Source organism: Salarias fasciatus, chromosome 19 (genome assembly GCF_902148845.1).
Source record: "Salarias fasciatus chromosome 19, fSalaFa1.1, whole genome shotgun sequence".
NCBI classification, from domain to species: Eukaryota; Metazoa; Chordata; class Actinopteri; order Blenniiformes; family Blenniidae; genus Salarias; species Salarias fasciatus.
Genome location: NC_043763.1, coordinates 10532131 through 10547596, shown reverse-complemented (window position 1 = coordinate 10547596; position 15466 = coordinate 10532131). Strand labels below are relative to the sequence as shown.

Sequence of the window (15466 nt, the reverse complement as noted above, 5' to 3'; positions counted from 1 at the left end):
ATGACAGTTCGGCGGAGATCTCCCCCACTCCCCGCCACACTGCCCACCCTCCGTCCTCCTCCCCGTCCTGCTCTCCCATCAGAGGGGGAAACTCGGGATGTGCCACCATGAACACGTTTGTTTTTCAGACAGATAGGGTGAGTATATCGATATATCAAGACTGTGGATCACATGTTTTCCCTTTCAGCACTGATGTGGCGCTGAATAAAAAGATGTTATAAGATGAGGTGATGGCCATCACTGGAAAACATACACCTTTAGCAAGTCTGCAAATATCTCTATTTAAATCTCCTTAAGCCTCCATAGGTTTTATTTTAGATGTTTCCCCTATTAGAATGATCAGAATCTAATAAAAGAGTCATCTTACCTTGAGTGTCTGACTTTGAAGGACTTCACGCTCCACTTCATCTCAGCCTTTTAAATGGCATCATTAAGAAAATGGGAGGAAATGAATGATTGCTTTTGAGTAATGTGAATTGGCTCAGTGAGCTTTGTAAATGGTATCTCTCTGCACTTGAGGACCATCAGTCTTTTCCCCTTTTATTTTTTTTGCCGCACACGTTCATTTATTTTCTCATTTACGCACCAAGCTCGGACTGGTAGGTTTTGTAAAATACACCGAAAGCGAATACTTGAAGCTGGAAATGACGCGATGAAGATGTTTAACCTTTAGGAGAACAAAAAATGTCGACTCATGAAGTTTGAAAATGAGAGTTAAGCCACAGCCAGTTTCACTATGATGCAATTACATTTAAAATTTCATTCATTTGGACGCAAATAAAACGAACGGTACATCTCTTCAATGTGTTGATCTAACTAAACCATATTAATTTAGGTATTTTTAACGATATCTTCCTTGGAGTTGCAGTCAGGCTTTGCGCCGGACAGGCCAAGCACAGCCTGTTTAGGCCAATTATGTATAGCAAACGTTAATCCCTCTCAGGCTTCTCGAGCCCTTATGTGATAAAATAATTGCATTTTATTCCTTAACCTTTTCCATAATTGCCTTTCTGGATCATAGTTTGCAGACTAATATCGTACAAAGGGATTATTTCGAGCTTTACTGCCTCAGCATACATGCACTCGCTGTACAGAAACCCCACTTGCAAGCAATAAGAAAGATTTGTTGCTTCCCGACACAAGAAACAAACACACGCCATAACTTTGCCCCCTCGCCCTCTCCCCATTTTGACACATGCTTTGGGTTTTCGCGTGTCATATTTTAAAAAGGCCACGGCGCATGACTGACCTTCATCTCCCTGCAATCTGCAGGGATCAGCGTGCATGTAAACATCAAAAGGCACTCCTGTACAGCCGCGCAATTAGGAATATTGCTGAAAACCTCCGCTGACATTAAACACCCGGAGCAGCTTTGAGGGCGAAAATGTACACAAAGTCTCCCCCGGTATTTGTTTCAGCACGCAGAGTTGTGAGGGCTGGATACTGGAGGGTAAGCATGGTGCATTTTGTTTAGCTTTCCCACCTTTTTTCTCAGGATGGGGTAAATCTCTTCATGAAACGGAACAGATTAGAGCGTGAACCTGCGCGCCAACACTAAATCGAGGGCGCACCTTTAAAAAAAAAAAACCGCAACTTAATCTTTTCTAGATTTTTATTTTTTAATATCACGATCTTTTTTTTATTTCTCGCCAAATGTTAATTTACTTTTTAAAACATCCCTGCATCATGTCCTGCGCCCCCACCTGCCCACCCCACCCGCCCTGCTCTCAGGCCACTAATGCGTAAAAGGACAATGTTTACGGCGCAGCAATGCGCTCTGCCTGTTTCAGCTGAGGTGCCTCTGCTGGCTGAAATAACAAAAGGTCAGTAATGAGGGATCAAAGGTCTCCTCAATCCGCTTCATCTTCGCCTTTTTTGTGCGTGTGTGTCAGAGCACGCGCTTCAAGCCCTCCTTTTGTGAGAGAATCGATGTCCAACGTGGTGATAACTGAAAGCTGCAGGCACAGCGGGTCGCCATCGCCAGTTTTCCACTTCTTTATCCACGTTTATTTGATTAATGACATCACGCAGCAACTGGGAAATGTTAGCACTGAAACGCTGGATGCAAGTTAGAACTGCTGAGTATGGGAATAATTGTACATAATTCCGCATCCACTCAGACGAGTGATGAGATTATTGCGCGCAGGAAATTGCTGCAAATAATCACATCAATGAGAATGCTTTTATTATTAATAATAATAATAATAATAATATAATAACAATAACTCAAAGGGATACCAAAAGTGGAGAAAAAACGTTCACCGTCCATATTTTATAGTAAACATTACGCATGCGCCTGTACAGCATGTGGACAAGGATCTCAAGGCATTGGGGCTGCTGATGCTTTCTTCTCCTTTGTTGGAGGCCTTTGAGCATTGCGGAGTCTCCACGCATGATTTCCACGCTCTACATGGCTGTCACACGCCTGTACTGCGCACAAGCCCAAAATCGTCCATGTCGAATCGAGTTGTTCATGCCGCCCGCGCGCAACGCATCACTTGTAAGACAAATTGCAAAGCGATAGCTTTGACATGTTCTCTGCAGGAGACAGTACAGGCCGACCTCTTTTTTTTTTCTTCCCTCACTTATAACATGCGCTCTCTGGTTCGAGGGACTAGAGGCAGTCGGTTGTTCTTCTGGCTGCTGTGTGACAGACAGATTTTTCAAAGTCAACATTTTACATTCAAAACCATATTGCAGGTAGGCTGAGTAAATACTCGTAGATTAAAATGCTCCGATCTCTATACATGATTTGTATACGTGTGTTCATGTTTGCACTGCTTTTAAAGAATGCATTCATTAAAATGTTTGTTAATGGAAAGTTTGAATCCCAAGGTGTGGTTCAAAGGTATTTCTATATTTTATTTAGTATAAAGGCGCACTATTATATTCAAACAAGATGATTCCTCTTTTCTAGTTCCAACTTCTCTGAATATGCTTTATCTATAAAGACAACTTGCTCTATACTAAAAAACAACCGATAGGCAGTATTTAATCCAGGTTAAAAAATTGATACTGTTATTTGGAATCGTTTTCTCTGCGTGCTGCTTTTGTTGGAGCCGTTTTGGTCAAAATAGTAAGATGAATCCATGAATTAGGAGATTTAGTTTGAGATATGAGATGCGTTGCTGAAAAGCAAAGGGGAAACTATTACAATAAATACTTTAAAAATTATAATTAACTCGACTATTTGTTCCTGTATTCCAGTGTTTCATTCAACTTGACAGTTTAGAAGGAAAACTAAAGAGACGCGCGAGTTACCAAATATGGTCACTTTCCTAATAAAGGGTTAAAATAACCTCCAGTTCAATTCCTGCAGGACTTTTTGTGGCGCGTTCATTTTCCCTCAATATGCAGTCACGCAAGTTATATTCTGCAGGATTCCACAGACACGCGCACTGTTAGCGTGCGTGCTGAATCACGCAACAAAAAGTCTTTCACCACAATCTAAAGGTGTTCAGTAAAGAAGTCGTTTTAGTTCCTTTCTTGAGTTTCGTCCTGCAGCTTCTCAGTGTTTCCTCACTCCACGTGTTGCGCTCTCTCACTTTGGAAATAAACATTTCATCCAGTTAAACTTCGAAGCAATTAAAATGGATTTATATTCAACTTTCGAGCATAAGATTAATGTTAATAAATCTACAATTAGATATATTTTTTTTTATTTTCAATATTGTTTGCATGGGCCACAGCTGTGTTTCAACATTTAGTGAGACTCTCTGCTGCAAACTCAACTTATAACAGCTGTGGAAATTCCTCAGTTCTGGCTGCACTTGTTTGTTTATATCACAGTTTTCTTTCAGGTGCTTTCCTCGATCGTGTTTATTGTGAGAAACATGGAAGAACCGCGGAGGTAAAATACATTTTCTGTGTTCATTTATCTCATTTTTTTAAGTGGAAAAAAAATAGTAAATATTAAAGGATTTATCGATATTTCAGGACAGTAGAAGTAAAACATGTCCCAAGTTACTGAACACGACGATGCATGTTTCCTGGTTTCTTTCTTTTCAAAAATCTCGACGTGTCTTATCTTGTTAGAATATCTATAAAAAAACAGACTTTGCATAAACTTCTGATTTACACAAAGCACAGAAAACTGAACGGTGCCAAGAAAAGTCATGAGTGTGTGTGCAGCACATTGTAAACTGTGATGGCACTCCCACTCCAGCTATCTCCTGTATGTGTGCTCCTCACCACCTTTTTTGTTTATAATTTCCTCATTTTTGACAAGTGGGGACACGAGCCTGCAGCACAAACTAGTCTGTAGATTTCTGTTTTGATGTCAACTAAACTCTAAAGACATAACTGCAGTCGGACTTCAGTTCATCTTGATCGAAAAGATCTCACACTGCTCATGCCTCCTTTTGGATGCACGCTGATCAAAATTATAGTGAAAAGTAATCAGTTTATATATGCGCCAATAAAGAAATAAAAAATAAAATTATATCTTGTGTAAGCATTTCGTGTTGCAGAATGAGCCAGGTCAGCAATTTATCTTTTCTGGAGCTGCAGCTCATAAAATTCCCTCTTTATTTCGATGTATTGTAGTCGAACTAATACAAAATATATAAAGCCTGAATAGATGTTATGACAACTTAATTTCAGCGGAACCAAACCAATGCCACGCTTGAAAAACAACAGTTTTGTTCAAATACATGAGTCACGGGAGAGGATGATGATGATGATGATGATGATGATGATGATGATGATCAACAATCAATCTCCGTCTCCTTTGATCCGATTCATTAGAGACGGAATACATTTGTCATTAGATTTCATTTTTTTCCCCCACCAGTTCCTTCCTCGCGCTTCGATCTCTCTGTCAGTTTATAACTCTGTTTTCTCCACAAATCCAACGGTAAACAAATAAAAGTGACACCAACATAAATCATCAGAGCTCGAACCTCCTGGCCAGGCAGTGCGGAATTTGTTGCACAAGTCATGAATAATAACAGACTTGTAATTTCAGTCAATCTGAGTAAAAATAAAATATACACTCAAGGAGTTAACAAAATAGTGGATTTAATTTTTTTCGAGCATCCACGTATACGCGAGTACTATAACATGCACGTATTAAAGTTAAATTATAGTTGTCACCTTGCATTACTAATTCAAATCAAATAATTTGTTTATATTTAGTTTTAACCTTGAAATTAGTCTAAGCTATAATTACTATTATTTTTTATTAATTCTGCAAGTCGGAGCGTGTTTTTGTGAGAATGGATTTAATCTGAATTTGAGAAAATAACTTGAACATTCGGGCTGATTTGGATTCGGACGCACTGACTCTGATCCACTTCATGCCTGTAATTATTTAAGTGGAACAGGCGATTAAATCTTGACCTTGACTCTGAGGGACTCTGATCTGAAAACCGGTTGCAGAAAGAAAAAAAAAAGGCATCCGGCTTATAAACTAGTGGATAGTGCACTGACTTGCGCGTCGACCCATATTAGAAAAAAAAAAAAGGCGCAGGCTATTCTACACTTTATACTGAGGCAATAATGCGCAGCAGTATTTCTTATGGTCCGCACTTGAACTTGGTTTTGTGGTGCAAAACGCGGCAGACCGGTGCAAAAAGTCCCCGGGTTCGAGTTTCCAGTGTCGGGTCTCTGGGGAAATCTCAGTCACCGCTAATGGCTCATTGCGGAGACGCGCAGTGATTTCTTATTTCACGGTGGAGCTGGAGGAGGTCTGTCATCTCACGCTAACTGTCCCGGAATTGACTGACATCTGCAACAGGATACACACTCTGGGTGTGTGTGCGTGCAGTTTTTTTTTTTTTTTTTTTCATCCATAAATGCGTGCCAACCCGCGAGTGCGCTTCCAGCTGTTTGTCAATAATAAGACAGGACGATATTAATCCTGAATATGTAGCTTTTCGTTGGAATCCCGTCGCTCCTAAAACAGGCCTGATGGCTCTAACCTCTGCAGCCGGGACACCTTTAAAGTCTTTCTGCAGGTTAGCACTTCTCCCCGGCCTTTAGTGCGGCCTTAATGAGGACGAACGCAGGTTAACGACGCACGTATTCGTGTTTCAGAGGCCAGGCCTGGGTTTCAGCGGAGAGGGACAAAAAGAAACAATATTTACGACACTTTTAAGCATACATCACTTTGACATCTGTTCGTCTGGCACCTGGCATCCATTAGTATTAAATATTTCATTCCGCCCTAATTTGGAGCCCTCTCTGTCCCGGACCGAGGACACTGGGAAAAAAAAAAACCCAGAGAGCTCCACCTTTACTGCGCCTTTACGCGCGGCGTCTCCTTTGTGCGGCGAAGTGCAAATGGGGTGTTGATACAGGCCACGCCGCCGCCCTCTGCACTTTAGATGCGAGGAATCGTTGAGTCATACCTGGACCGGGCTTATATTAAATTTCCCATCCATTAAGATCCCCGCATAAGCACAGAAACATTCCTGCAATTAGTCAGGTTCGGGCGCTCCAGCGTCAGGTTTTTACACAAAGTTATTAGATTACCGGAGACTGAGAGTTCAACATCCTCACACACAAACACAGGTCCGACGCGTAATGTCAGCGGGGACTAAGACGAAGCACCCGCCTTCTGATATTTCGCTCATTTAATTACAAGTTTGCATCTTGCAGGAGAGAATGAAAGCATGGGAGGTTCAAAATGACAGAAAACAGAATAGCCGTTTTTCTTTTGGTGATTTTTGGTTAAATTATGCGTGATGTGTTTTTCTCCTTATTTTACAGGATTAAATCAACACTGTGGCCTCCATTAACCCGGTGAAATGGTATTACAGCAACGTGGAAATGTGGTGAGTCACTTTCTTTTAGTATTTTATAAGAATCTGAATGAGAATTTTAATCATCGAGGCGCTCAGACAGAGTGAGGGGAGTTGGAAAAGCACCGCGAAGACTCAGAAACAGACTTAAAAATTTCGTCTCTGAGCTTTGGGATCAGTAATTAAATTTTAAAAAAATCTTTTAAATTCAGTTTAGTGGTTTTGGGGTCTGGTTTGACTAGAAGCTCTTCAGAGGGTCACTGATGCTGCAGTTAAGTCCCAGCAAAACCATCTAGAATCATTTCGAACCAGAAAACCTGGTTCATGCGCAAGACAGTGGCGCCATCTGGTGGCTAGTTCTGATAAATAAAATTCAATTCTGTACTTTTAAATGCAATCTGGGACTGTCAATTGAATTTTTGATGTAGATACAATAAAATAAAAATAACTCTGAAATGATTTTAAATTATCAGTGCGTACAGCACAATTTCTATGTAAAAAGAATCACCTTTTTATGGGTGAAATTATGCAAAATACGGATAACTTAATTGTATGCGCATTCTGATGCAAAACTGCAACTCTGAACATGCATGTGATCCCTGGATCACATGCATGTCTTGATTTAAAGAAAAAGACAGGTTTTACCGTGTATGTCAAGACTGACTATATCTTATAAGGAGTTTCGTTAACTTAGTAGTTTACAGATGTCAGCATGAGAGTTTTCATGTGCATCTTTTCCGGTTTGCTCCTCTGCTTGTGCAGTGTGAAGCCGAACTCTTATTTATTTAGTGGATAATTTCTTGTGGGTCATCTTAGAAAAAAAGAGCAGCCCGGAGGCATCTTGTTGCAGCTTCAGTCTTCGTGACTATTTGAACTGGAACAGTAAAGTCAGCTCCAAAGTAAATTCATTTCAAATGTTGATGGCGCAGGTAGTTTGACATATATTGAAAATCATCATTCAGCGGGCTGCAGAGAATCTATTATACAGACACCAAAAAGTGCAAATACAACCTGTTTCCCTGAAGGATGCTGCACGGTGACCCTGTGAGTTTTGTGGCGGACGAAAGGGAAGTGAGCTCCTCCAGACAGGAAGGAGTCAGTCCCCTCGGTTTAAACGTGCGTCCTGCAGAGGGCAACCAAGTATTGCGCATGTCGGACGCAGCTGCTACAGGTTTGTTTCTGTGGGCAAAATTCTGAGATTTGCAGGACAAGTTTGGAATCACTTATCAGTGCTGTTGACTGAAGAACACTCAGCTCGGTTTCTCCACTTTCTAACATAGAGAGTTGTCATGTGAGCTGCAACGAGCAATCATTTCATGTCTCCATTGACTAAACATTTTAGAGGTTTGCTACACAGCCGAATCCATTTTGAAATACGTGAACATGTTTGAACGTCTTTTTTTTATGTCTGGATTAAAATTATTTCGTCATTGTTTACAGCTTAAATGTCTTCATCATCTGTGTTTCAGAGTGAGAGACGTGGCCTGTTTTACATCATCGTCGTAAGTAGAGTTCCATTTTCACCGTTCAAACAACCACTGAAATGTTCACAATGCGAACGTTTAAGTGTCTTTGTTTACATATAACTTTAAATGACTATATTCTCTGTTTGGCCTTTGTTTTTGTCTTGTTTTTTCATGATACTATCGTTTTTAAACATATTCAAATCAGCACACGATGATAAACATGCATGATGCACCCATATCCCTACAAACTCACTCATCACACTAAACACAAACATGAACATGTCTGAAAAGTAGTAAGAAGCATATTCTTCAGTACGTCCTTAATATCTTGTTTTTGTTTGCAGCTACATGTAACTATTGTAGCTGCATAGCCATCATCAGCTGTCTATCACATTTCCTTTATTTGAATGAATGTTGATGTGTTAATGATCTTCTCCACAGCTTTACAGCAAATACATGTGCATGAACTAAAACTATACATATTTCCCTGACAGCAAGAATCAACTCTTCGTGATGTTTCTCGATTTTTTTACTCCTTACAGTTGGAAAACATCACCATGAAGTGTCATGGCAGAAGCTCTGAAGACAGTTCAGCTGAATAGTAAGCTGTGTTTCATTACTCCTGAGATGATCTGATGAAGTTAAGTCTCAATATTTCATCATGCTTCATATGGATCAGTAGAGCAATGACTGATCTCCTCACCACTGCTTATTATGATGATATTGAGTGTTTGAGAAGCTACCAGCACAGAGCTCAGGGGCAGTATTAAGATTTCCAAATGATTTCCTTTTTTCATTCCTTTTGATTTAATCTCAGTTGCCATTTGTTCTGAAGCTCTTCAGTCATTTGCATGGTTTGCTAGTTAACTGTCAGCCATTGTGTCATCTCTTCTCTCCAGCTGATGTTGATCATTTGTCATTTTTGAGGCATTTTATGTCAGAGTCATTGTTGCTGTCCTCCCCTTTTGTTCCCCTTTTTGTGGAAAACCCGCCTGAAAGCCACGAGTCAACAAACCTGACTTTTTGACACACTTTCACTGAGCACCAACACTGCAGCTGCTGCATGGTCAAGCACCCTCACAAGACTTCAGTTTACTGCAGAAGGAGAGAGAGAGAGTGGTGTGTCTGCCAACTAATTACCCCCCCTCTGCCCCTCTCCAAAATGCTAATGGTATTTACAGGAGTGGGGAACAGGGAGAGGACATCAGCGGCAGGTGCAGCTGCTGGAGCGTGATGTTACACTGAGACCGACAGAGGGCTCATTGTCAACCTTTAGGTGATGGATAATCAGTCAGATAAACATCCCAGGAGGTTATCTCTTTCATTTGGTGCTACCATGCAACGCTGAGACTTCAGTAGTAACTGTAAATGTCAGTAGACTCCACAATGAAGCCTCAGTGTTTAGTTCATTCTGCAGTATAACATAACATGTGGCAATTGAATGTCAGAACCTTTAATAGCTAAAGATAAAGACAAATATAACCAGTATAAACTTATTACATGTACATATAGCTGCTTTTGCTGTTTAACATTTTTTAACATCCTTTCATTTTGTAAAAAATGGTAATTCGGTAAGGGTGAATGTGTAGACACCCCAAAAATGTGTTGAATGCAATCTAAAAGTCAAGATTTTAAAATATTAATAAAAGGGTCTTAAAGGGGTGAAACAAAAAGAGGGAAGTGTTTGTTTTAGTAATCTGCTCAATGGTGTAAAATAAAAAGGGGAAAAAAAATCTATCAAATTAAATGGTTTGGTAAATATTGAAATTGATACTTTATCAATGAGAGGTCAGTGAGGGAAAACTTGCATTAGAATGTGGCTGAAAAGTGTTTTTAAATTACCTATATTTCTCTAAATAAACTAAATTTAGATTAAAGGCAGTTGTGGATTTCAGAATTTTAAACTGAGAGATGACTGCTGTGTTCTTTAAAGGTGTATTTCTGAATTACATTTGTCTGAAATGCATAGTTATAAAATCCAGCTGAACCATTGAAACGTTCCCTAAATGCTCATGAACTTGCAGAGCCGTTTGTCATTCTCTCTCTATCAGCCAGCAAGGCAGGAAATAAATATGTTTAGACTAAAAATGTGAGCTAAAAATGTATAATTTGACTATATTCTGCATGATTCTTATTTTGGATCCCTGAGATGAGAAGACGGTCTGACCTGTTCTCAGTGTCAGCTGCTGATTTCAGCGCCATGTGAGAAAAATCTCCATTTGGCTGAGGAGGGATTGGGGATGGAGAGCTGAACAACAGAGTAAATATTTGGCCGTGGAGAGCTCTTGGGAGCTGCGGAGAGCCCTCTCTCACTGAAGCCCGTGGGTGTTAAATAGATTAAGGGGCTGCTGGGTCATTGTGGAAAGAGAAATTCCCGCTCTTTGGACATGACTTTCTTTGCCTTTGCGTGTTTCTGCTCTCCAATCGAGTGCCCTCTGTAAACTATCCACTCCAGCTAACCTGCTGTACTGTAATCCGCTGGTGTTTGTCAACCAGGGAGGCCGATGTGTACACAGGAATCCTGGGAGGAGTAAGTCCTTCACAAATCAGACGTTTTTGTATTGATTGCAAACAATTAAATCTCACTTCATAGTGTTTATAGTTTTCAGGAACAAGACGCGATGTGCGTAAAGATGACTAAATGTCACTAAGAGAGAGAAAAAAAATCACTTCAGTGCATTTTGGTGCTACTAATACTGGTGATTGACTTTGGTGACCCTTGAAAACCTAAAAGGAATTTAATACTTCTGGAATCACGCAGTAAAGATTGCTGCGCTATAGACTTGGAGGCAGTGGACGCGGCGCAGTAGATAGTGTCCCAGATCCCATTCAGCTCCATTCAGAACCATGACAACACGGAACAAGCTCGGATTTATCCTGCAAACTTAAAGGACATTGTGCCTGGGCGTCAATCAGGCATTATTGCGAGACTGAACAAATGCAAAATCTTGACTGGAACAAATGCTTCCAACGGGTCTCGGACGCGGGGCTACATTTTCCCCCTTTGTTCCCCTTCTCTGGCTGGCATGTATTTGTGTTCCCCTCTCGTCCGACCACCCAGGACGACTGGGGAGGCATGTCCACCGCCGCTCTCCTCCTCGGGCCCTCACGCACCTCGCTGAAGTGGATGAGGGCCGATATCAATATCAAATACTAGAGACGGAGTGAAAGAAAAACAGCCCCCGCATCAGGCTCCGAGTGCGCTTTGCGTTTAATGCGTTTTGGGAGCGTAAAGAGTGCTGAAATAAGGGGAGTCACTGTATTCAATCAAACTTATTTCTCTTTAACCACTTTAGATAGAGACAATAAAGGCAAAAATAATGCATCGCAAAACGAAATGCTCCCTTAATCTTTCTCTGTTGGCAGACTGATGAATGGCTGATGATTAATCTTGATTTCCAATTAATTAAATCCGACCAGCGGCGATCAATCATTGATGCAATTTGTCAGATCTGGAGCTTGTCCGGAAGTGCATTAGCATAAAAAATCTTCTCCAATAATTTCATTCGTATTTTCAGGGGGGTTTTTTTCTTTTTTTAAATTAGCAGTGGCTGACATTCAGTCACAAGAAACATCAATAGTTTCCAACAAAGAAATATTGCGCATTTGTTGGCTTTGAAACTGTGTATCAGAAGAAACGTTTAATTGTATTTGCTTTGATAAGGAATGCATTTTAATGTTCTTATTTGTCTAAAATGAATTACATTTTACCCCCTTTAGTTTCATATATTTTGGTCATTTCTGGTTACATCAATAAACGAAAACTTCCAGAGGTCTTTGGATGTTTGGGAATCATCCACCCAAACTTTTCACACTTGCAATTAATGGGCCTCTAATGGGCGTATTAGTAAAACCAACTGGAAGGCATCACGCTAATTGCTCACTTTGTATGCAAATATTGGACACGTTGTTTGGACAGGAGAAGAAGGGAAGCAGAGGGGCGGAGGGGAGGGTGGGGGCAGAGCCTGACGATGGGATGGGCTCTGTTGTCAGCTGCCACCCAAGACGTGATTCAGCTCCAACAATCACCATTATCTGTTCCCCAGTCCGACGATACGGGACGAATCTGTAATGATGACGAGTGTTTCCTTCGCTCATTGTTGAAGCTCTGAGGGCTTTTTTTTCCTTTCGTCCACACCTAACCACCATTGGGTGACAGCACTTCTGCTATTCAGGTACTCAGAGGAGGGGGAGGCTTTATAAGCAGGCGGCAGCAGTGTTTGCGGCTCATGGAGTGCTTGTTTGTGTAAACACTGAGCCCCGCGGAGCGCGTTTCGGTGTTTGGACAGTGCGCAAAAGTGGATCCGCCGTGTTTTCCGGAGAGATTTACTTCGAGTGCTTGCTTCAGTTTGCGCAAATTCATCAGGGACTCCCGGGTTGCTTATATAGGAGGACGTGATGGCTTCGCCGGCCAAGTTCAGTTTTTCCGTCAGGAGCATCCTGGATTTGCCTGAGCAGGATGCGGAGGCAGCGCCGCGGTCCTCCCCGGAGTACTCCTCCTGCTCCTCCAGCTCCTCCAGCTCGCCCTATACCTCCTGGATCGAGTGCGACCGGAGCCCGTGTCTGTGTAAGTGGCTGCGATGAGATGCTGAATATTACAGTTAGGAAAAAGATGATTTCCTTCAGAAATAATGTATTTAATTACAGTGATGGATAGATGCGTAAATGCGTAAAATCCATATTTTTGATTTGACCTGTACATTTATCTTCTTTCCTACAGCCTCTGATGAGGGCAGTTTCGAGGCCTGCCCCGACTCCACCAAGCCGGATGACACGTCCCTGGACTCGGAGCCGGAAAGGAGCAAGAAGACCAAGAAACGCCGCGTTTTGTTCTCTAAGGCCCAAACCCTGGAGCTGGAGAGGCGCTTCCGCCAGCAGCGCTACCTGTCCGGCCCGGAGAGGGAGCAGCTGGCCCGGATCCTCAGCCTGACCCCCACCCAGGTGAAGATCTGGTTCCAGAACCACCGCTACAAGATGAAGAGAGGCCGTGCAGAGGGACTCCTGCAGGACGCGGAGATCCCGCAGCCCCCGGTGCTGCGCAGGGTCGTCGTTCCGGTCCTGGTCCGGGACGGGAAACCTTTTCACACCTGCGTACTTGACTCGGAGAAGGTCGGCTGTTTGCCCCGCTCCTCTCAGGCGGTGCCCTTCCCGTTAGGCTACCCCGCTCTCCACCACCCGTCCCCGGTTGCTCTCCCTCCACGGTACCACCAGCACTTTCCGGCCGCCGCGGCCTCCAGACTGGCCTGGAGAGACTTGTGGAGCGACTCCCTCCAGTTCACGTCCCTCAAGTGAACAAGTGAAGGCCACATCCAATGCACAAGCTCATTTAGAACAGCATCAAATGTTTTCTGAATGTTTTGCAAGTTTCCAAGCTACTTAAACATTTAGATTTCCACAATAGAACAAATATTTTGCACAATTTATTTTGATATTTTACGCGTCTTTTCTTTTCTTTTCTTTTTTTTTTTTTAAATATCCTGTTCAGATTGTCTCTTACATGGCTTCTGTGGCCTGTAGATGTTTAATTATCCTGCTGATGATGTATTTTGTATTTTTCTTGTGCTTTGAAACATAATATTTGTATAAAATAACCTGTTAAAGGCAAATGATGTGCATTAGACCGCGTTAGGCGGTAATAGACGAGGAATGGTTTGCAGTAAAGCCATTATTATCCTGAATGCATGAAGGAAAAATGTTATCTGTCGTCTTTGAGGAGACTAATTGTGAAAAAAGTTTAACTGTTTCTTTTTGTGAACGGAATTAATAATAAAATCTGGTATTTTGTATGATACGTTTTTAGAGTGCAATGTGCTTTATTTAAGTGTTAAAAATTCAAGGTTTACTTAAAAACTTTAAACTCATGAATGACACTTTTTTTTTAAATGTGTTTGTTGAACTCTTGTGGCTCTAAAGTATGTTTAATTTTGAAGATATGGGCCTGAGTGGCTTTTAAAATGTTAAAAAAAGTAATTATGCAGCCAAAAAAAGCTGAGCAAACATCACTTCCCAAAGGACTGAGTCTGGTTCAGCATAAGAATACCCAGTCAACACTGCAGCCTCTCTCACTACAGCAGTCTGTTGTTGTCTGGATCCATGAGCTGCTTTTCACTTCTACAGTTCACCTTTGTTATTCTGAGAACAGTAGTGTGGGCTAAATGCAGCTATTAGCTTTATTTGGGAAATTGTGAGTGTGTGTGTGAGTGAGTGAGTGTGTGTTGGGGAGAGCTGCAACAAAAGTAAAAGTATAATAATGTACTTCTTCCAAGCACTAATTCAAAATACTTGATTACAGTTGAACACAAACACTATAGTCTTAATTTTGCTTCAGATAAGGCACAGAAAAGAAGGAAAGATGCTTCTTAGTGCATTTCTCTGCAGGTTTTTTTTAATTTGCCAGCATTTAGACAAGTCTTCAAAACAGGCCTCAGCTCCCAAACTATCAGAACCCTCTACAAAGTGAACAAACGCCAATTAGTCTTGTTTCCATCCATATGAAACCAGTTTTCATGCTGTCCTGTCCCCCCTTCTGAAAAAGTCCATTCTCATTTGAATATCTGATCTTGAAAAATATGCTCCAGTGTTTAAAATCATGTCAGGTTTTCATCCGTGAGGAGTGGGGGGGTCTTCTGCTTTCACGCCCCCAATAATGTTGTTTGCTCGTCCTGTGACCCTGCAGCCCATCGTCCCTGTCACCTGGCCCTTTGTCCCCCTCGCTGGGGCCACCTTGTATCACATATGGAGGGGACTGGCCGAACCCCTCAGCTCGCTGCGTCTCCCCTTAAACATGCTTTTTGTCCGGGTGTCTCCCTGTGAATGAACCATTGTCCCCCGTCCAAAAGGGACCGAGACAAAATCTTTAGTGTTTCAATTCCCGTGATGTTTAATCAGTCCCTGCGACAAATTTATGAGGTTTAACTGCACAATGGTGTTTTAGAGCATCTTGGGGTTTAAGGGTGACAAAGACAGGCTTTTAGAGGTTGCCATTGGTTTTTTAAGTTGGTCAGAAGAATTGTCTGAAAAGGATGGGCTGGTGTTAGCCTGCCCATCCTATAGTTTTACTCACTGGCCTCCCCTGGGCCCCTTTCAGCAAAGTTATAAGGTCCACATAAACTGGGCCACAGGGAGAGTTTTAAGTTGTTCTTGCAGCAATTTATACAAATTGAAATTTATCCCCATGAGAGATTGACTGTATTTTTCAAGCTAAGGTGGTTTTACCATCATGAAGTCTGTTAAGAACTATAGATTTTATTGAAAAAC

The 15466-nt window shown here is 41.7% G+C and overlaps 1 protein-coding gene across 1 annotated transcript; it reads left to right on the top strand.

Moving 5' to 3' along the window:
- The first annotated feature begins 12607 nt into the window (after positions 1 to 12607).
- Positions 12608 to 13589, top strand: nkx2.9 (NK2 transcription factor related, locus 9 (Drosophila)). Its single transcript, XM_030117224.1, has 2 exons — positions 12608 to 12776; positions 12930 to 13589. Exons 1-2 carry the CDS (start codon positions 12608 to 12610, stop codon positions 13499 to 13501), a joined length of 741 nt encoding a protein of 246 aa, XP_029973084.1. The 3' UTR covers positions 13502 to 13589.
- Positions 13590 to 15466: the final 1877 nt, after the last annotated feature.